The sequence below is a fragment of the Phoxinus phoxinus genome (assembly GCF_949152265.1).
Source record: "Phoxinus phoxinus genome assembly, chromosome: 18".
Lineage (NCBI taxonomy): Eukaryota > Metazoa > Chordata > Actinopteri > Cypriniformes > Leuciscidae > Phoxinus > Phoxinus phoxinus.
In genome coordinates this window covers 24,852,859-24,875,548 of record NC_136893.1, presented here as the reverse complement: position 1 = coordinate 24,875,548, position 22,690 = coordinate 24,852,859, and the positions used below count along the sequence as shown (strand labels likewise).

Here is a 22,690-nt window from a genome sequence, read left to right as displayed (position 1 = left end):
TTTACTGTTCAACAATGTTTCCCATTTTTTTTAATTTAGCTGCTCCTCAAGGCAACAACTGCACATTTTAATTAATACTGTAGTAATATACTAAAAAAGTTGTTCAGTTTTGTTCAATTTTCGCTTGACACCAGAGTGTTGATGTGCAGAACACATGCTGACTCGCTTTAATGACTGTTGTGGGTTTTATTAATTTTGTTCTGGTGTTTTTGTTTTATTTAGTTTTTTATAAAATAACAGAAAATATGATGCATATCTTAAAAAGCATTGTTTCTTTCGAACTTATCATTATGGTAAGTTAAATAAATTAAATGAAACTAAATTTAATTTTCACAGTCTACTTTCATATTATAGCTAATTTAGCTTTTGAAATTAAAACATTAATACAGGCATCTCACATGCATGCTTTGATTTAGTAATTATGTTAATGTGACTGTTGACGAGATTGTTGTTGGATTACAACGCATGAATTATGAATTTGTTCCTATGACTTTGTAATCTACACATTGTACTAATTTGTCTTATTTTAATTTAGTTCAACATTTTTGTTTTGTTTTTTTAACTAAATTAAAATGAGGGAATGCATTAGTAGTACAATGTGACCGTGATTAAACTGAAACGATTGGAAGGAATTCCTAATGTTTGGCTATGATGTGTATTTTTATTTGGATAATAAGTAGGACAAATATATGTATATTTTTTATTTGGTCAAATTTGCTATTAATTTTGAAGTCATTATTCATGCTTTTCTAAATAAGGTACAGTAGTCAACATTTGAAGTGGATCAAGACAAGAACGGGTATTGTTCAAAAGTCATGTATAATTTTAATGAAAGGTTTTGATCCACTTCAAATGTTGAGTACTGTATAAAGTACAAAATATTTGCTGAATTTGAACTGCATACTAGCAGGGGCTAAAGTAGCCCAACTAAAACGAAATAAACTAAAACGCAATATAACTATAGACATATAAAACACACACAAACACACACAAACACACAAATCAAATTATGAACTAAAACTATAATAGTATCTCAATGATAGTGAAATAGCACTGAGCCAGTCCCGCCCTCCCTGATATGAATATGCCCTCCCCTCTCGCACATGTTAAATGAGCAGGAACACTTTATGAGAAAGAAAGAAACTCAGACTCATTCACACTGGATTGCTTGACGATCTGCTTCAACATGAAGACCCTTCCAGTCAGTTTGCTCCTGGTGCTGGTGAGTTCAAGGCCTGTGTGATGTGACACATCTACCATCACGCCGGATCATGTTCCTCTGCTCATATTCCTAGACGGATAGTGTTTGTTGCAGAAACTAAGTCTATCAGACTGAACAAAGTCAGGAGAAATCCAGGGTTGTACAAAGAGCTGAATAATGTTTGGTTTCCATTGAATGATTAGCTGATGTGATTAATTGCCATGTCTCTTATTAAAAGCTAGCATGTTTATTTAATTAGTTCTGACTTATGTTTCCACTATTGGGTGTGGTGGATGAAAGTGTCTTTCATTCCTTTGAGATCATGACACATGAACATGCACTTTAAGAATGGTTTGAATTGTAAGTTCATGCCTTAAGGTACTCTCAACTATGCTTATTAGTAAAACTAATAATTATGTGAATTATTATAGTATCTGTTTAATACACTCTAAAAAATGCTGGGTTGCTTCAACCCTATTTTGGGTCAAATATGGACAAACCCAGCCGTTGGGTTAAATTTTTTAATTACATTTTTAACCCAATGTTTGGGTTTGTCCATATTTGACCCAAAATTGGGTTGAAACAACCCAGCATTTTTTTGAGTGTAGTATTCTATAATCTGTACAGTTGTGAGCTTCATTTTTGTAGGTGTGACATATCATTAAGTGAATGTCACACAGTGCGAGTGTTATATGTCCTCAAGCAATGTTAGAAAGGGAAACAATCACAGAAAGTTTGATTTATTAATGTGAATGCTGGCCAATAATAATAATATGCATGCCAGACTAAATTAAGGGACTTTTAACTTGACATAATAAAGAAAACTTTATGCAACATTATTAACTCTTCACAAGTTGTCCTTTGGTGCAATTATTTTTTAATTGCCCTGACAATGGCAATAAATTCAAATGATTTTAATAAGCTTGTCAAAATCTTCTCAGCAAAATGGTTATATTTAAAGTAGTCAATGCAATTTGGGGACTGCATTACACATTTAAAACTAACTTCACTGTAAAATAAAAATAAGTTGTAAATAAAACAAAGATTATTGGAGTACGTTTTACAAGAACATACTAATTCAGTATTTTTTTACTTAAATTATGTTTTATTAACAAAGTTCAGGAGGAGCACATTCAGATAATTAACACAAGTGGAGAGCACTCCGCCATCAATGATAAGAGGTATAGGAGCTGTTTCTCAATGTCAAGGAAGGATCCTCGAAGGATTGTTCCTACTGTATGTCGAGGATCCTCCGAATTTCTACCAAGGACTGAGTCCTTCGTTCGAAAGATTTCTCATATACAGGAAAGGATGCATATGCGTATCCTTCGCGCTCCCAAATCACCCACAATCCTATCTATCCTTTGCTATCTTGTTAAAAAAAGTGGGACAATTTAAAAACCAAGTACAAGGTGGGAGAAAAGTATGGAAATAATTGTTTATGCACATTTTAACCCTTTCATGCATGAATTATGATAACCTCAGTCAGGATTTTTTTTTTCTGTGTTTTTATTGTTCTTAGGGCATGAAAATCAAGATTTGATTTGAAAAAAAGTTTTTTTTGTTTTTTTTTTTTCAAAGAGATTTTCAGATGTCCACTTGAGTTCAATTGCTGTACATTTACATTTACATTTAGTCATTTAGCAGACGCTTTTATCCAAAGCGACTTACAACTGAGGACTGCGGCAAGCGAGTCATCGTGAAGAGGCAAAAATAACGCAAGAAGAGCTCAAAATACAAAGTTCAGGCATTGCTCAGAGTAGCATAAGCCAAACAAGGGAGGATTAAAGGAAGAGGTTTTATTTTTTATTTATGTTTTATGTCAAGTGCTCACGGAAGAGATGTACAGCAACCAAATCAGTAGCACTTCCATTTCTGCAGAAAAGTGGACCTTTTTTTAATGACGCAATGACGTGCACTTGCTAGCCTGACCATTTGCGTGTTCTCCGAATGCTAAAGAGGAGCCTCGCCTTGAAGGAAATGACTTGGAAAGACCAGTCCTGCCAAGGAAGTATCCTTGACATTGAGAAACAGCAACTGATTCAGCAGTCTCACCTCAATCCATTGACAGTTTAGCAGCATCCCTCCACCACCCCTTCTCCACACTTCTAGTCCAAAACACTTACATACGGGGGGAGTACTCTGGGTTCGGGGAGCCCTCCCCCCCGGACAGCACGCCAAATACGGATTAAACTTTACCCCCTCTAATTGTATGTAAGTGTGAACTCGTGAAATTCACATTTAATTCAATGTTACCGTTTCGTTGTAATTATTTGTGAAATTTACCAGCAATTTTGGAGTGAATATTGTTGCAAGTAAATCCTGACCAATTTATTACAGTGTTACTATTCCACAAAAACATTTGAATTTGTTTCTTTGACTTTTACGCGTCATTATGACCTTAAGTCACAGGAACAATCCTCCTCGAGCAACTTTGGGTTATTGGCTTTTTTCAAGGGGAAGAATGTGGTAGTTCAAGGTTTGTTTCTTGAGGCCTTTAAACCTTTTCAAAGTAATACATTTTTGGGTAATAACCCACATTTTGAGCTGCTGGACTAAATCACCCCTCTACTAAGAATCACATGGACTACTACTACTAAAATGAGAATCTCCTGCATGTAAAATAACAATAACGTCTAGTCTGATGAAGCCGAATAAGATTCCCAAAAGGTTGAAATAACAATATTAATTATTGAATAAAACAAACTCAGGTAATCCACAAAGGAAACGGATAACTGAAGAAAGACAAACTAATGAAAATCATCAAAACAGAGCGTAACCGTGACAACAATGGCACTGAAAACATAGGCCTTCAGTATGGCATTGAAAAGCACCTCAAATCAAAAGAGAATTCGCCTTTGGCTAAGCCACGCCCTAGAATGTAGATTGACCAATCACAGCGCAGCCAAGAACGAGCTCCCACAGCGGTCCGACACTTTTTCACATCGCTCCATTGACTTTAACACAGGCGTCTCATATTTGTGGTCTTGGCAGGCTATTACCGTCGCAGTTTTATCAAATATATGGTTAAACGTTGTGCCTGGGGCATTTGTAACACAGATACGTGTTTCCCAGAGAGGTTGGAGGGGCCCGTTTTTTTCCCTTCCCAAAACCGAAGTGAAATCCTGACAAGTGTCGTCTTTGGATTAAACTGTGTGGACGTCCTCAGTCAGCGAAACCCCTCAAGATCAACAAGCTCACTTTTGTCTCTAAGATACATTTATCTTTTAACCTTACTGTGAAGTTATACTAGTTAGACAGTTTTATGTTATGATTTTGGTTCTCTACCCTAATTGTTGATACGCTAGCACACGCTGCTAATAAACACAACTTTATACTCACGTAGTCCGTTTGCTTTGTAATAACGATTATAGAAGTGAATAGAGACCTACCCAGCTTTGCATGAACAGTGTTGCTCCTTGATATTGTTAGTCACAGCCTCCGTCTCGATTAGGATATGCGGTGGATCATTGTTTGACTGTGACCATTATGCTATTTGGATGCCTTGTTGTTGCTTGCGTTTCACCGGTATGTCTTGAATATAGCCTTCGAACGCATACTGCAGCCCCTTTTGCCTACTTCTATCTGACACTTTATCTGCTGCTTTATAAAAGTTTGATACAATTTCAGCAGGAAGAGCCGTCACAGCATAAGCCATGTTGATACCAAACCAGAGCCCAGATGAAGTTGACGGACGTAGCAACAGTAACTAAGGGGGGCGGGGCTTAGCCAAAAGTGAATTAGATTAGAATTCGTTTTTTTATTTTGCTTCATCTACAAGTCTTTGTTGTAGCCGGGTGCACAAATTATCTATATGAACCTGCCATGTAAGGGAACAGTCAATGTAAACACCCAAATATTTATATGAGGACACTTGTGTGATAGGAACATCATTAATATGTATAGGGTTTCCGATTGACTTTGGATCAAATATCATCTCCTCAGTTTTCTTCACATTTACAATCAGGTGGTTGGCGTCACACCACTCTATAAACTGATTCATTTCAGAGCGGTAAGACAAAATGTCTTGGTCTTTATATAATAAGCTCAAAATCGCAGTATCATCACTAAATTTCATAATATAGTTGTTACTATAATTCCTCACACAACTGTTTGTGTACAATGTAAAGAGAGCTGGGGAGCTCACACACCCTTGCGGGGCTCCTGTACTAATGTCATGAGAATCGGAGATCTTCCTATTAACCTTAACCTGTTGGGTAACCTAGTTTTGTGCTAGATCAGAGTTTGCTGGCAATACAGTAAATGTTTTCACTGAGCCATATTACTGTCACGAGTATGGTGCGGATGAAGACAGGCTGAGGCCCAAAGTTCCAATTCAAACTTTTACTATAATATAACTTAAACAAAACTGGTACAGGCATGGGTAACACTCTCCATACACAATGACATATACAAACATTGACCGACAACTGAAGGGAGAAAGACAGGAACTTAAATACAGAGGATGACGAGGGTACAACAGGTGAAGACAATGAAGGGTGATTAACTGATTAACTAGACAGGTGATGAAAATGAACTAATGAAAATGACGACAGAGAGGAAGAAAAACACTGAATGAGAAAAAACAACCTAAAAGTCCATGGACACAACAGAAAACACATTAACAATGTGACAGAACCCCCCCCTCCCCCCAGGCGCGTCCTCGCGCCGTAAAACATCCAAAGGGGTGGGAGGGTGGGCGCCCTGGAGGCTGATGGACAGGTGGCCGATCTGGAGCAGGAAGCCTCCAGGGCGGAGCAGGACGTGCAGGTGGCCAGGGCGGAGCAGGATGAGGGCGTGGCCATGGCGGAGCAGACGGACCCTCAGGCGTCCATGGCGGTGAGGACCCTTCGGGCGGCCATGGCGGTGAGGACCCTTCGGGCGGCCATGGCGGTGAGGACCCTTCGGGCGGCCATGGCGGTGAGGACCCTTCGGGCGGCCATGGCGGTGAGGACCCTTCGGGCGGCCATGGCGGTGAGGACCCTTCGGGCGGCCATGGCGGTGAGGACCCTTCGGGCGGCCATGGCGGTGAGGACCCTTCGGGCGGCCATGGCGGTGAGGACCCTTCGGGCGGCCATGGCGGTGAGGACCCTTCGGGCGGCCATGGCGGTGAGGACCCTTCGGGTGACCATGGGAACCGTGTCGGAATGGCCTCCACGATCCCCTCAGAGGACTTATTGCCCCCCCCCAAAATTTTCTTGGGGAGGTCCGCACTGGACTGGACCCGCGGCGAAGAGGACTCTGAGCTGACCGGGGCCAGCGGCGGAGGCGGTCCTGGGCTGGACGGGACCAGCGGCGAAGGCGGTCCTGGGCTGGACGGGACCAGCGGCGAAGGCTCTGGGCTGAACGGGACCAGTGGCGAAGGCCCTGGGCTGGACGGGACCAGCGGTGCAGGAAGCTCTGGGCTGGACGGGACCAGCGGTGCAGGAAGCTCTGGGCTGGACGGGACCAGCGGTGCAGGAAGCTCTGGGCTGGACGGGACCAGCGGTACAGGAAGCTCAGGGCTGGACGGGACCAGCGGTGCAGGAAGCTCTGGGCTGGACGGGACCAGCGGTACAGGAAGCTCAGGGCTGGACGGGACCAGCGGTGCAGGAAGCTCTGGGCTGGACGGGACCAGCGGTGCAGGAAGCTCTGGGCTGGACGGGACCAGCGGTGCAGGAAGCTCAGGGCTGGACGGGACCAGCGGTGCAGGAAGCTCTGGGCTGGACGGGACCAGCGGCGAAGGCTCTGGGCTGGACGGGACCAGCGGTGCAGGAAGCTCTGGGCTGGACGGGACCAGCGGTGCAGGAAGCTCTGGGCTGGACGGGACCAGCGGTGCAGGAAGCTCTGTGCTGGGCAGCGATGAGGGCTCTGTGCTGGGCAGCGATGAGGGCTCTGTGCTGGGCAGCGATGAGGGCTCTGTGCTGGGCAGCGATGAGGGCTCTGTGCTGGGCAGCGATGAGGGCTCTGTGCTGGGCAGCGATGAGGGCTCTGTGCTGGGCAGCGATGAGGGCTCTGTGCTGGGCAGCGATGAGGGCTCTGTGCTGGGCAGCGATGAGGGCTCTGTGCTGGGCAGTGATGAGGGCTCTGGCGCAGGATCAGCGGCCTCTGGCGCAGGATCAGCGGGCTCTGGCGCAGGATCAGCGGGCTCTGGCGCAGGATCAGCGGGCTCTGGCGCAGGATCAGCGGGCTCTGGCGCAGGATCAGCAGGCTCTGGCGCAGGATCAGCGGGCTCTGGCGCAGGATCAGCAGGCTCTGGCGCAGGATCAGCGGCCTCTGGCGCAGGATCAGCGGGCTCTGGCGCAGGAAGCTCTGGGCTGGACGGGACCAGCGGTGCAGGCGGCTTGGAGCTGGACGTCAACCGTCCAGGGTCGAAGAGGGACCAAAGCGGAGAATGGTGTCGGGGTCCATCTCGACCACCGCCTCTACTGCGGCCTCCACGGGTCCCGCGAAATCTGGCCAGACGGGTTCCCTCAAACGACCCTCCATGGGCAAAGGCTGGGAGATCTTGGCTCTCCTTGGCCAGGACGAAAATGTTTACCCATTCGTCCATTTTTAGGGGGGTCGGTCAATCTGTCAAGAGTATGGTGCGGATGAAGACAGGCTGAGGCCCAAAGTTCCAATTCAAACTTTTACTATAATATAACTTAAACAAAACTGGTACAGGCATGGGTAACACTCTCCATACACAATGACATATACAAACATTGACCGACAACTGAAGGGAGAAAGACAGGAACTTAAATACAGAGGATGACGAGGGTACAACAGGTGAAGACAATGAAGGGTGATTAACTGATTAACTAGACAGGTGATGAAAATGAACTAATGAAAATGACGACAGAGAGGAAGAAAAACACTGAATGAGAAAAAACAACCTAAAAGTCCATGGACACAACAGAAAACACATTAACAATGTGACAATTACTGTACTGCCAGATTACTGTAACTCTTTCTGTTGTATAATTACTTTCCAGTGTATAGAGTGGCGTGATGCCAATTACTTTCCAGTGTATAGAGTAGCGTGAGGCGTGAGGCCAATTACTTGATAGTAAATGTGTCTTTTTTTTTGTATCAAATTTCCCTTTGGGACAATAAAGTATACCAAACCAAACCAAAACATGACAGTTTCATAACTTCATCACACCTTTTGATAACACAGTAGATAGATACTATTACAAACAATATGGATTAAATTTCATAAGTTATGTAGTGTACGTGTATTTTCTAATGTAGCAACCGTAGCCTGTATTACTGTAATTTATTTTAGCAACAAGGGTGAATTGAAACATGCATCTTGAATTGTTTGCTGTTGAATGAACTGATTGTTTAAAGTACTGAACTGGAAGAAGATCACTGTTGTGTTTTGGTAATTAAATCAAATGTTCTCATTAGAAAGGGAAACAATCACAGAAAGTTTGATTTATTAATGTGAATGCTGGCCAATAATAATAATATTCCTGCCAGACTAAATTAAGGGACTTTTAACTTGACATAATAAAGAATCCTTTATGCAACATTATTAACTCTTCACAAGTTGTCCTTTGGTGCAATTATATTTTAATTGCACTGACAATGGCAATAAATTCAAATGATTTTGAAACTATGATTATGTGGAGTGAACTGTAATGAATCAGGTTATGAAAGAATGACTAGAGTTACAAGTGTGATCAGTTTGGATTTTTGTACTAACAAAGAATTTTGAAAATGTACACCTTAGCCTACTTAATAAAGCAATAAGTCCCGCGAAGCCGTGTTTTACAGTGGATTTAGACCAGCTAAGGGCCGTTGTTAGCTATACGACGCGGAGCAGTGTGCCTAAAACCCCCTTAGCTGTTCTAAATCCACTGTAAAACACGGCTTCGCGGGACTTATTGCTTTTATAAAACGGTTACTCCATACAAATATTCATTTTAATATTTATTTTATTCATAAAATAAACACCAGCAACAAAAATATAACGTTATTAACAAATGTATATTTCTCTGCCAAGCAATGTAGTTCCAAAGAGGTTGCTAAGCAACACATGCAGCAACAAAGAACCACAAACGGCAGTTGCGCAGTAACACTGATGTAATGCGGTCACAGGTGTGTGTGTTTGTTGAGTAATTTACGACGGCTTCCAACGTGCCTCGACCAATCAGAATCAAGGACTGGAACTATCCGTTTTATAATAAACCTTACCGAATACATAAAAAAACTGTAAATTAGAATTTATATTTTGTACGAAGAAATTTACACAATCCTCCTACAATTCTTGGTGTTGTAGAAATTGTTTACTTTGTATATTTTTTCCATTAGATTCAATTAGATTCAATTTTGAGAGGCCGAAAAAAATTTTTTTTAATAATTTTAAAATGTTTTATTTCTTTTAATTTAAAAATTGTAAGATTTTATTTGATATTAACTTTTCTTCAGTTTACGAACCCCCTACAGTTTCTTCACAAACCCAGTTTGGGAAACCCTGACCTAATTATAATGTTTAATACATTGGGCCCTATTTTAACGATCTGAAACGCAAGTGTCAAAGCGCAAAGCGCAAGTAACTTTGTGGGCGGATCCCGGCGCTGTTGCTATTTTCCCGGCGGGATAAATGCCTCTTGCGCCTGGCGCAAATCTAAAAGGGGTTGGTCTGAAATTGAAGTAGCTTCATTACTCATAGGTGTGGTTTGGGCGTAACGTGCAATAAACCAATCAGAGCGTCCTCTCACATTCCCTTTAAGAGCCGGCGCGCTTGTTCCATGGCGGATCGCTATTATAACGGCGGATTTGCCAGCGCACGCCAGGAGCGGTTCACAGCCAAAGAGACCGATGTTCTCGTCAGGGCCGTAAAACACAGAGAAGTGACATTGAGGATGATGGGAGAAACCCACCCAAATTAGCTTCGGTTAAACAGGCGTATAATTTGGGTAAATGTGTAGCCTAATCTAGATTTTTTTTTTTTTTATCTAGGTAGATCTTTTTCACATCTTCACGGACACAGCAGTGATTTCCCTCGTGTGTTAATATTTTTCCTTGTAATAATGTATGATTTGCAAAAATGAAAACTGCTGCGTCTGTTTATAATTATTAGAGAATCAAAGTGGATGCGCGTTAACACGCTACATTATGGCCAAGCACGCGCCCTTAAAATACCTTATCACTAACGCGCAACGCGCCACTGTCTTTAGACTGTTTTTTTCCTGGTCAGTGGCGCAATTGTTTTCTAAAACTGGAAAATATCACCAGGGAACATTTGCGCCGGACACGCCTCCTCTTTGCGCTGAACCGCCCCCGCGAGCGCAAGTTCATTTCCTAATTTACCGACGTGCGTCTGTGGAGGGAAAAGTCCGCTGTGCGCGGGTGCAAAATAGGAATGATACATGCGTCGGTGTACAAAGTCAATTGCGCTGGGTGCAAGATGGGGGCCATTATGTTTAATAAAAACTTGAATAATTTTCCTTTCTCTTATCAACATGATAAAGGATTTTACTCAAATCAATAATAAACGATAAACGAGTTAGGTACAAAGTAATCTAAAAGTAATCAGATTATATTACGTGTAATGTGACAGATTACGTTATTAACAAAAAAATGTAAAAAAGTTATGTAATTTGTATTCAGTGACGGACTACAATTTGTAAGTAAACTACCCAGCAGTGAAGGTAATGAAAATGTAGGTAAAATAGGACATGTTATTATGGTCGGAGTTTGTGAGATTCACACATTGACATAACCATAACTTTCATAACATAACTTAAGAGGACTTTTTATCTCAGTTTACCTGGACCGTGTGTGCATGGGCTGACAGGGGAAGACAGAAGCGCGCATGGATCATCGAGTCTTTCACTATTGAGGAAGAAAACCCTGGTCCATTTCCATATATACTAGGCAAGGTCAGTTCCCTGTTTTGTCGTTCAATTTGTATAGCGTTTTTCACATTTTATATGTGTACAAGTACTGGATTATCATGATTATGTGAACATGTTGTGCATAAGTGTGCATGTTGTTTGTATTTCAGATTGAAGTTGAAAGGTCTTATTTATTCAAATACGAGCTAAGAGGACAGGGTGTGGACGAAGAGCCGACGGGTATTCTCAAAATTAACAAAGAAGGTTATGTTTCAGTGAATGGAAAGTTGGACTTTGAAAATAAACAAGGAATTAAAATTATCAAAGTAAGTCTTCCTAATAAACAAATCATTTATTGCATAATAGCATTGAAATTCATGTAAATACACTGCAAAAAAGGCTTGTATATTATTTTGACATGCGCTGGACTCAATTACAGTCGACATTTGAAGCAAGAGACCATTCAAACAATGAAGTGGAGACAAGGCTCGGGGTTCATATCGAAATATTGGACATAAATGATCACGCTCCCGAATTTCAGCAGTCGGTCTATGAAGTGACTGTGGACGAGTCACATCCTCAAGGTAACCCAGTAAAGTTTGCACTTCACTCATTTATTTATTGATTAGTTCACATTTGACATTTTTTTATGTCCACTGTTTGCAGACCACTACATATTTTCTCACAACACAAAAGCAAATATTTATAAATTAGTAGAATTGTTAAACACGTCACAACTATTTTTTTTATACAACCAAAGTTCAAATTAATTTCAGGCATTGTAACGTAATATTCAAGTTAAGTGTAATAACAAGATATGAGAGCAAGTTTTTCAATGAATAAACAACTTATTTTGGTCAGTTTTTCTAAAAAATGCTGGGTTGTTTTAACCCAATTGTGGCTCGTTGGGTTACATTTTTATAATGCATTTTTAATCCAACGTTTGGGTTTGTCCATATTTGACCCACAATTGGGTTAAAACAACCCAGCATTATTTAGAGTGTATGGGTGAATAAATAAGGACTGGGTGAAATATTCTTAAATATTGAATAAATGATTTGAGGGTGAAGAAATGACTTTACATTCATGTAGCACTTTTCTTCTAGGTAAAGATGTGCTGACAGTAAAGGCATCTGATGATGATGATTCAAGTACAAACAATGGAACATTTGATTTAACAATCAAGTCCGTCACACCAAAAACAGAAAATGTTGAGTTTTATATTAAGCAGCAAAAAGGACAAACATTCGGGACGGTTTATTTTAATGGGTGTTTGAACTATGAGGTATGTTAACTAATTGCTTTAATTGCTAATGATAAACTACTTGTGTACCTTTACCTGTTCCATTCAGATAACATGCATTGTTTTTTGTGCTTTATAAATATTTATCCATTTCTAAATAAGAAATCTTCTACTGAATTAATATTTTCCAGAAAGCTCAGAAATATACAATCCTGGTTGAAGCAAAGGACAGAGGGGAAAAGATACAATTATCAAGTACAGGTACACTGATAATCAATATTTCGGACAATAACAACAATCTTCCAGCGTTCTCGGGCAAAACGGTAGGTTTCTTATTGTACCGGAAGTTTCCAAGATTTGATGCTTGTGATTTTTTTTTTTTTACGGTAAGCTTATTGTTCTATAAATCCCAACCAAATATTTGACTTGTGTTTCAGGGATCTGGGAAGGTCAAGGAGCGAGAAACTGGGGTTGAAGTTCTGCGACTGCAAGTAACAGACAAAGACACTCGTGGTTCAAAAGCCTGGAAAGCCAAATACACTATCCATGGAGATAAAAAAGAGCAATTCAAAATTGAAACAGACCCTGATACAAACGATGGGATTTTAACAGTTGTTAAGGTAGGCAGATAGTTGACGTTTTTATTGTATAAGTCAAGGTTGAGTCAGTGTTGCCGGTTTAGGCTGGATGTGATGCTCGAGCAAACAGAGAAAATGTTTTGATTGCGCCAGAATCAGAGTTTGCACTGATATAGCTTGTCGTTATATTGTTGCCTCTGCTGGGATTGGAGCTATTTTGACATAAAACAAAACAAAATGAAAATATGTATGCATGCATTCACTTCTCTGTGAAAGTCTCTTTATTTTTCATCTAACACTAGCAAATGGACTACGAAGAGCAAACATACCTAAATCTATCCATCAGTGTGCAGAACGAAATCCCTTACTTATCATGTAAGGTCAAAAAGCAAGTACCGAATGCCAAGTGGGAGGTCGACGTTATACCCCAAATCTCTGGCATGAGTGTTGAAAACCTCTATAATACCATTCCAGTGACCATTTATGTTGAAGATGTCAACGACCCTCCGGTGTTTATACCCCCTGTTAAACACGTTCAGATAATGGAGAACATAGCCACAGGAACAAGTCTTGCAACCTTCACTGCTAAAGACATGGATGGAAGCCATACAAACACATTTAAGTACGAGAAGCTAATATTATGTGTAAAACTAATGCCACTGTAATTTATTGGAGGTACAGGATCACGTATAAACAAAGGTGAATTCATCTGGTGTTTCTTCGAATCTCAGATTTGTTAAAGGTGAAGATATTGATGGATGGATAACTGTTAATGCAAAGACTGGACTAGTATCCACGAAAAAAATTCTGGACAGAGAGTCGCCATTTGGGATAAACAGCACCTATAGAGCAACCCTATATGCTGTGGATGATGGTAAGATGATGGTTTTTAAAGAAATTAATACTTTTATTCAGCAAAGATGCATTCAATTGATCCAAAGTGACAGTAAAAATGCTGTTCTTTTGATATTTTCATCAAAGAATCCTGAAAAAGTTATCACTGTTTCCACAAATATTAGGCAGCACAACGGTTTTCAACATGCTAATAATTAGAAATGTTTCTGGATCATCAAATCTTCATATTAGAATGATTTCTGAATGATCATGTGACACTGGAGTAATGATGCTACAAGCTTTGCATCACAGGGATAAATTGGGATATTATTTCACAATGGCTTTTACTGGATTTCTGATCGAATAAACGTAGCCTTGGTGAGAATAACAGACTTAAGAGAAGTCTGACTGACCACGAACTTTTGAACAGTAGTTTACTTCTAACTATTATAGATATTCTGAAGTATACCTGGACAAAGAAGTTAATTTATTTTCAAAATGATTTACAAGTGAAATTTAATTAAGTAATTAACCACACACAGGGTCCAACATTAACATCTGTCTAGCGTAAAATGCATGAAAAAATTAGCTAGCAAGTTAGTCTAGTGTAACCAGACCAGAGGAGTCAAAAGTATTCACATTTTTTCAACCCAAATTTGGGTCAAATGTGGACAAATCCAGCCGTTGGGTTAAATTTTTTAAATTAAAAATGTTAACCCAACGATTGGGTTCATCCATATTTGACCATATTTGATCCATATTTTGGGTTGAAACAACCCTGCATTTTTTAGAGTGTAGGGTTTAAAAAGACTTCTGTAGAAGGTGAAGTATCACATCAAGCTTTTTACCCAAGTAAAAGTGTAAAAGTACTGGTTTCAAAACTACTTAAAGTATAAAAGTAATGTAAGGTTAAGAAATGCTATTAAGGACAAGAGTATATGCAGGGGCCTATAGTGCACTACCCCACCTCCTCAAAAAAAAAAAAAATTCTATAGGCCATAATGTTATATTACAATGTTAATGTTAAAAAAATGTGGGATGCACTAGGCTACCTGTGTCAGCCGCATATATGCCCATTGAAAATGAACGCATTCTAGTGCGCATAACGCATAGCGACCCCAACACTGGCTATGTCCTTGCTGGAGTGTGATGTGATTTGGATGGCGCGATATATCTGGATAGTGTTTTTGTTTTTGTTTTTTACAATGACAAGCCGGAATGAAAACAAGCCAAAGGAGTAATGAGGCTATTTTTAAAATGTAAGGAGTAGAAAGTACAGATAAAATGTAAGAAGTAGAAGTAAAAAGTCGGCCAAAATTTCTACTTAAGGTAACAAAGTATTTGTACTTCGCTACTTGACACCTTTGAACCAGACTTACGATAATGGCATAAAGTCTGCCGCCAATTGCAGGACATTCTTTAGCAGTCAGTGTCAGAAATGTTAGGGTGATACAACTGTCCTCTTATCATAATAAAGAAAGCTTAACTCATGAATGATCATGGATGGCATTATCATGTTTTGTACTCCAAATTAATTTCGGTTTACCCCATGTCTCCGATTGGCAGGTGTCCCACCGCTGACAGGCACTGCAACTCTATTTATTCACCTGAATGATGAAAATGATAACGCACCAATGCTGGAAGTGAACACAGTACACATGTGCCTGAATACAGAGCCCACAATGGCCAACATCACAGCTGTAGACCTGGACCTTCCTCCATACAGTTCACCTTTCCACTATGAGCTTTTAGGAGATGTTAAGGACAAATGGAGCGTTGAACCAACCCATGGTAATGCCACCTTCTACTTCACTCATCCCAGTCCACCCTACACAGTTCCTCACTGAATGTCCTGTTTCAATCTAGAAAACACATCACAGATGTAAAATAAGTTATGAAGAGTGTTATGTCATGTTACTCTAGGCAAATGATGCCAGAGATGTCTTAGGCCCCATCCACACTACTGCGTTTTTTGCTACATTTGCACCTCCCGTCCAGACTACAACGGGAAAAACGAAGACCTAAAATGGAGAAGTTTAGAAACGCTGCCGACCCCGTTTTGCGTTTTGAATCTCCGGAGGGCGTTTTAGTGAAGACGGGTCAAAACGGAGGACTTTACAAACGATGACGCAGAAGCTCACGCTCGGCTCTATGATTGGGTGTCATCAGTCATGGCGTATCCTTCCCTGATTCGTCAGCCACCCATCACATGACCCGTCCCCGGGAATAAAACATACAAAAACAGCCTGGACTACGTAACGTTAGTGACTGCAACATGGATAACGAATTACAAGCGTTACTGTCTTTGCTAGCAGCTGTTGTGCAAGTAAATTCTGCATTTTACAATGCTACACCGGCACGCGCATACCCAGTGTTGGTGAATGGTCACGTGATCCGCGTTTTCAATCGTTTGAATGTGGACGGAGATCAATTCTAATATGCAGCAAAAACGCTGGTGTGGACGGAGATCGTATTCGTTTTAATTCTCCGTTTCTAAACTAAAACGCAGTAGTGTGGATGAGGCCGTAGAAAGACAGCGCTCTTCCAGCACCTCTTTGAGGTTGTGTTTCTGTATCTTTTAGCAGTAATACTGACACATATTTTTCTCTTGAAGGCACAACGGTGAGTCTTGTAAAAGAAAACAGTGTGTATTCAGGTCATCACCTCCTCCAGATTAAAATATTAGACCAGCAGGGATTGTCCTCCATCCAAAACCTGTCGGTCACAGTGTGTGACTGCTCTATCGCTCCCAACTGCCATGTCAGGATGACTCGGGTGGCTAAAATGGGACCTGCTGCAGCCTGGATCATTGTCCTTACAGTTCTGATCTTCATAGGTAATGCAGTGATTCACAATATCTTGATGGTATTAACAACAGTCCTAATAGGTGATGAAGGAACAGTTTCATAATACTAAAAACCCATCCTTCTGTATGTTTCAATCCAACCATTAAAGGTGTGGTAAAGCATCAACAAACGATGCTGTGGAAACCGGTTTTTGAATGACATGTTTTTGAGAATTACACTTCTATTTTATTGTTCCAGACCGCCAAAGATGGTGAATCATGGTGGAAAACTTTGTGGACTAGCGTACACTTATGAGAATCTCATGTTGTTCCAGTCACACGTGACTCTAATCAATGACATACCGGTCACGCTTTGGCTGACGAAGCTTGATTCCAAAATATGATAAAGCTTAAATGTAGGCATGTGAACAGGACGCAACAGCGTATAAAACATAGACACGAACAATAACCGACAAGGGACTGAACTGAACGGGGAGAATATATGAGGGAACTAACTAGACACAGGTGGATGAAGGTTAACTAGCAAGAACAGGTCCAGACAAGACAGAACATACAGTAATTGTGACAATACCGGAATCCATATATGCGTTTATCATGGTCTGCTTTGTCATTCTCACAAAATGATCTTGCTCGATTGTGCACAGATTGTTCGGCAATCCCCACGGGGTTTCATCTGCACGGATGTATCTGACTTAAATAGTGATGGGAAGTTCGGATCATTTTACTGACTCTCTTGTTTGATCTCGTTCATCAAAGTGAACGAATCTTTTTTCGAGTCATTTCATTCATTTTAATGGCTTTAAATGTTATACTTTTAACAGGCAAATTCCCCGAACACATCCACCTACGCAATCCTGATCATAAGAAACCATTATAATGCAGTAAAAAATTGTTTACAGGGATCATAAATTATTTAGTTTACCTTCCGAGTCTTTCGTTCATGTGTCACGTGACAGACGCAATGATCGAGTCATCACTAGACTTAAAGGACTCATTGGTTATTCAGGGTCTCTCATCATCAGGGGAGTATCCAACAGTATTGAGGTGAATATTAGTAGAACTTCAACCAGGGTACTCATTACCATCTTACTGGGTCTAGTGGTGTTTGTATATACGCCTAATCTAAAAGAACGCTCACTGGTTTACCTGAGTATTGTGTTTGGTTGCTGTGATAACATGTGGACCTCCCTGTCAAGTGGTGATTCTTGTTCCTTCTAATACATGTGTTCATGTATATAAGAGGACTGCCCCTCACCACCGTTGATGCCGCAGGGTCTGTGACAGTCCATTTTTCAGTCTCTCAGATACAACATTGAAGGGACATTACAAACAATGTACACTCCTCGATACACTAGAAAACGGTTATTGTCATCAACAGTAGTTGAAAGGTCCCAAAGTAGTTTGGGACCTTTGCCAGGCTCTTGCTTCAGATCCACCCCCGGGGCTTTCCATTCAAAATAATCTCTTGCTCGGTAACAGCATGGGAATTTCAGACCAATCCTCGGCCTTGAATGCTTGAACAGTTCTCCTCAAACATCTTCCTTTCTGCATGTTATCTCGTGTGGTAGATGTCTTGCGTGCTGTTGAACCTGGCATGTGGTTCACCTCCGTAAACCTAAAGGATGCATATTTGCTCATCCAGATTACATTCATACATTCCAGGGCAGAACATACCAATACTGTGTCCTTCCCTTTGGACTTTATCTCTCCCCATCCCCAATGTATTCAGGTAGCATTGGAAGTTACCATTGCACTGGGAGGGCCTGTTGATTCTACACATCGACAAGCAGCCAACAACAACACACTGCACCTACTGAAGCATGTTGCAGCCTCTTGTTCTTCGTCAGTTAATGTGTTTTCTGGGCATGCACCTGGATTCCAGATCAATGAGGGCGACTCACAGTGAACAAAAGGTGGTAGAAAGGTTCCCAGAAACCCTACATTGAATTCCCATGATTGAACTGCTGCCTCAGCTGTTAATCTACTGCGGTTACACCTGCAGCCATTTCAATGCTGGTTAATAGCCAGGTGATTGTCAGCCGTTCACTGTCGCGGTTTCTCTGGCATGATGTGTAGATGGGGCCGCCTCCCACATGCAGAGAAGTAGAAACCACGGATGCTTCTCTGACAGGATTGGGAGAACTGTGGCAGAATTGTGGCATACAGTGGAGGTTGAGTTCATGGCTGAGGGGATGTCATGTCAATCTGTTTGAGTTATGGGTGGTATTTCTTACCCTTTAGATTTTCAGACAGGGACTTGCAGGAGGCAGGTACTAGTGATAACAGACAATCCCACATTAGTGTTCTCATCAATCCTCAGCATTGTTGCTTCTTGCAGACAGACACCTCCTGTCAATTAGAGCAATGCATATTCCTGGTCAGATTCCTGTGGCGGATTACCTTTCTCGCTGCAGCCTGAGCTCAGTGGAGGGGTGTCTCCACAGAGCATTGTTTTGATCAATTTGGGAGAGATATGGGATGGTGTCAGTGGACCTCTTTGCCAGCAGGACAATAACACATTGTTTCCTATGGTTGAGCAGAATCAAGTACTAGTTCAAGTACAAGTGCAAGTGTGGCCAGATCTCCTGCTATATACCTATCATCCTCTTCCACTGGTCCGGGTGGTCCTGAGACAGGTGCAGGAGAGACAGTACTAATAGCTTCCTACTGTCCAACAATGTTTTTGTTCAGTCTCCTGTTAACCCTTACAACTGCTCCACCTCATCCGTTGCCGGTTCAGAGACCTATCGTCTCAGATGGATGGGACAATATGGCACCCATTTCTGGAGAGATTGAAGTTGTGTGTCTGGACCCTGGGTCTCCGGTACTGACTGAATCAATGCAGGATTCTCTGTGTGATACATAAACACTCAACCTTTCCACTATGACTAACCATTTCTGGCGGTCTTCCACTGTTAATCGAACCACGGTTGCACCAAAGTAAACAGATATTCTCTCTTTTTTCAGCAATGTGCTTAATGGTCCTTCTGATGTCCTGCAAGGCAGATCAAAAAATGATTGAAATGGACGATGGCTTTGGTCATCTCATCAAATCAAATACGGAAAATCCAGGAACAGACTGCATGGTAATTTCATCACACAACACACAGGAGCAGTCCTTCAGTAATATTTGAATTGGTGCATTTTATTCAGTTTTAGGCAACACTTTACAACAAGGTTCTATATAAACATTATGTAATAACATGAAATAATGAACAGTTATTTTACAGCATTTGTTCATTTTATGGTAATTCTTCTTATATAAAAAATATTCTTCAGTGTCACATGATCCTTCATAAATCATTATAATATGCTAATTTGATGAAATCGTTTTTTCATTGTGAGACATATTTACATATTATTTATTAATGAAAAGAAAACGTTTATTTGAAATAGAAAGATTTTGTAACACTGTAAAGGTCTTTTTAATAATTAATTAAATTTAATATGTCCTTGCTGAATAAAATGAGTCATTTCTTTCAAATGAACCCCAAATTTTTGAAAAGTACTGTATGGTGTACATGTACTTTTTTTGACAAGATTGAAATTATGCATAGTTCTTGTTATTTGTAGAATATAATTATCGTAACGTGATATGTAAGAAACACTGTAAAATAAAATGTTACCACATTAACTTTATAGATTTGTAAATGCTGTAAAAACTATTTTTCATAGTACATGCTACCTAATTCATTAACAAATAATAATTAACCGATTGTAAAGTGTAAAGTATTGATATGTGTAACTCATATTTATATAAAACATTCATTGTTGCTTTGAATGATTTATTTTAATGTTTTAATTTCAAATCATCAGGATGTCTTCATAAAGGTTCCTTCCAGTGTATGCAATCAGAAAACAATTTATTCCAACGTAAGCTTAAATGTGTCTGCAAATGTAAATTCAAGCCAGAAGTCCACATCACAAACCGTGAGTAACAATAACTCTTCATGTTTGACTTTGGGGTCAATTAGAGCATTCTGGGAAATCATATTTATCTTTTAAAAATATTTCAAACATAAATAATATAATCTAACATTTCTGGAAATGTTTCTGTATGTTATGTATGAGTAATTTTTCATGAGTAATTCAAACTGAAAAATTATATGTTTTACTTTTAAAAAAATACAGTTAAAAGCAGTTCAATTTTATTTCTACTCCTTTAAAGTGAACGTCTGCATCCTGTTTGCTATCATATACAGGAAATGTAACTTTTTTAACTTTTTTATTTATTATTATTATCTTTTTGCTTGAAAATATCCAGGTGATACATAAAAAACAGGAGGCTCCACAGCTACTCTTCCCCGACCAGATGTTCAGACGCTCAATACACAGGGTGAGTATTACAACCACAGCAAGTTTCCAAAGTGTTGGTCATTTCATTGGTTTTAGTGATGGACTGGTTCTGCTATGTATATGTTTTCTAGAGTTCCACAAGAAGTTCATACAGAGAAAATTCCAAAGTAAGAATGAAGTGACAGTAATAATTAATAACATATGCAAACATCGGCTCAGCTCAGCCTTTCTTATCTCATAATCTGTGTTTTTTTATCAGCGCTCGAGTATCAGATCAAGTGCTTTTTACGGCAATACGTCTTACCTGAGCAACAAACTTGCTGTTATCGTCAACAAGGTGATCTTCTGCATTTAGAACCTTTAGATCATAAGAAACATGTCCAAATGTTTGACAGGATGGTCAACCATTTTCATTGCGCTTAACTTCCACCCCCCTCTTTTCTTCAGAAACTACTTGCTCTCCAAACCCGTGATGAGGAGTTTGTTGTTTATGAGCCGCACTGCTACACGGATGAAGGACAAGCTATGGGCCGTGCCGAACTGGATCCACTCTCATTCCCAGAGAATGACTTTGATCCAGAGATGCTTGGTAATCTGGACAGCAGGTTTAGTCAACTAGCAACAATTTCCAGACCTGACCTGATGCAAAGGTAACAGTAATCTCAGGAAGTGTAGCAGATTTTTTTGAAAACGAGATACTGAACGAAACCTTGATATCAAAAGTATTGATACAGAATATTTGGAAGATCAGGGATGCCGGGTCAAACATTCAGGACAAATGGAACGAGGGATTTTTTTTCTACTGTTTAATAGTGTTAATAATGTTTAGGGAAGCTCAGGTTTTTGGTTTTGGGTCAGTGTAAATAAATGTTTTGTTGTGACTCTCAGCGTCAAGTCTTGTTTTCTGTCGGCTGCAGGAGAAAATGTATAATTCGGAAAAATGAATACGTTCCGAAATATTATTGTAATGATGTCGTTGCTGTTAACAATGTTGAATGTTGTACATTCTATGCTGAATTTTCAAAACTTTCATTTTATAGTATAAATCATGCATTTGAATGGAGTCTGTACGTTAAATGTGTTTAAATGATTGCAGAAATTTCAGTTTTGCTTTTATCTGAAAAAAAAAATGCATGGGTGGATGGTGATAATATATATTTTTTGCCGATAAGCATGTTTAAAGATATCTACTGTGACTGTGTTATGCAAAAACCTGTGACATATCTGGGTCTGTTGTTCCCTTGAGTGCAACATTTATCAGCTAGAAAACAAGCGCTCCTGGTTTAGGTTTTTTTTTTAAGACATTGTTGTAAAAATGTTTAACTGTGAAAATGTTTTTTTTTTATGTACATTGACATATGCGAGACAATAAATCCTTAATAAAACTAATCCTTAAAAAAATTAAAAAAGTATTTAATCTACTAAAAGAAAGTTCCATTTTATTTTAACAAGTGCCTTGACCTGTTCAACCTGTTTTTCAACCACTTTCACTTGCCACACAGTCACCGCTTCATATTTGCACCGTTGCACATCTTATCGCTGTCCCACAGCTAGTGTCCTACCTGTCACTTGTTAACCTTCAGGGGTGTGTTTGAACCACTAAGCTGACAACAACACTTCACATAATAGTGCTAGCTTTAAAGTGCCTCACCCCAAAACGTCATATACTGACGGGTCTTGACCATACGTCAACATACGACGAAAAGGGTACCCCTATAACGTCAATATGAGACGCAGACATGAGCGCACCAGCAGCGCCTCCTAGCGGTACCCTAACGCATAACCCAACCATACCCGAATCGTCACATATGGACGTTATAGGGGTACCCTTTTCGTCGTATGTTGCCGTATGGTCAAGACCCGTCAGTATGTGACGTTTTGGGGTGAGACTGTGTTAAATCCAGCCTCATACTAAGGATCGTT

The 22,690-nt window shown here is 40.2% G+C and overlaps 1 protein-coding gene across 1 annotated transcript; it reads left to right on the top strand.

The window, feature by feature from the left end:
- The first annotated feature begins 1,118 nt into the window (after window positions 1-1,118).
- On the top strand, window positions 1,119-22,190 carry cdh26.2 (cadherin 26, tandem duplicate 2). Its single transcript, XM_079587516.1, has 17 exons — window positions 1,119-1,222; window positions 10,939-11,055; window positions 11,181-11,336; window positions 11,450-11,594; window positions 12,117-12,295; window positions 12,445-12,576; window positions 12,691-12,873; window positions 13,134-13,453; window positions 13,563-13,705; window positions 15,232-15,456; window positions 16,280-16,501; window positions 19,439-19,557; window positions 20,288-20,401; window positions 20,736-20,807; window positions 20,899-20,934; window positions 21,027-21,104; window positions 21,215-22,190. Exons 1-17 carry the CDS (start codon window positions 1,187-1,189, stop codon window positions 21,419-21,421), a joined length of 2,484 nt encoding a protein of 827 aa, XP_079443642.1. The 5' UTR covers window positions 1,119-1,186; the 3' UTR covers window positions 21,422-22,190.
- The last annotated feature ends 500 nt before the right edge of the window (window positions 22,191-22,690 follow it).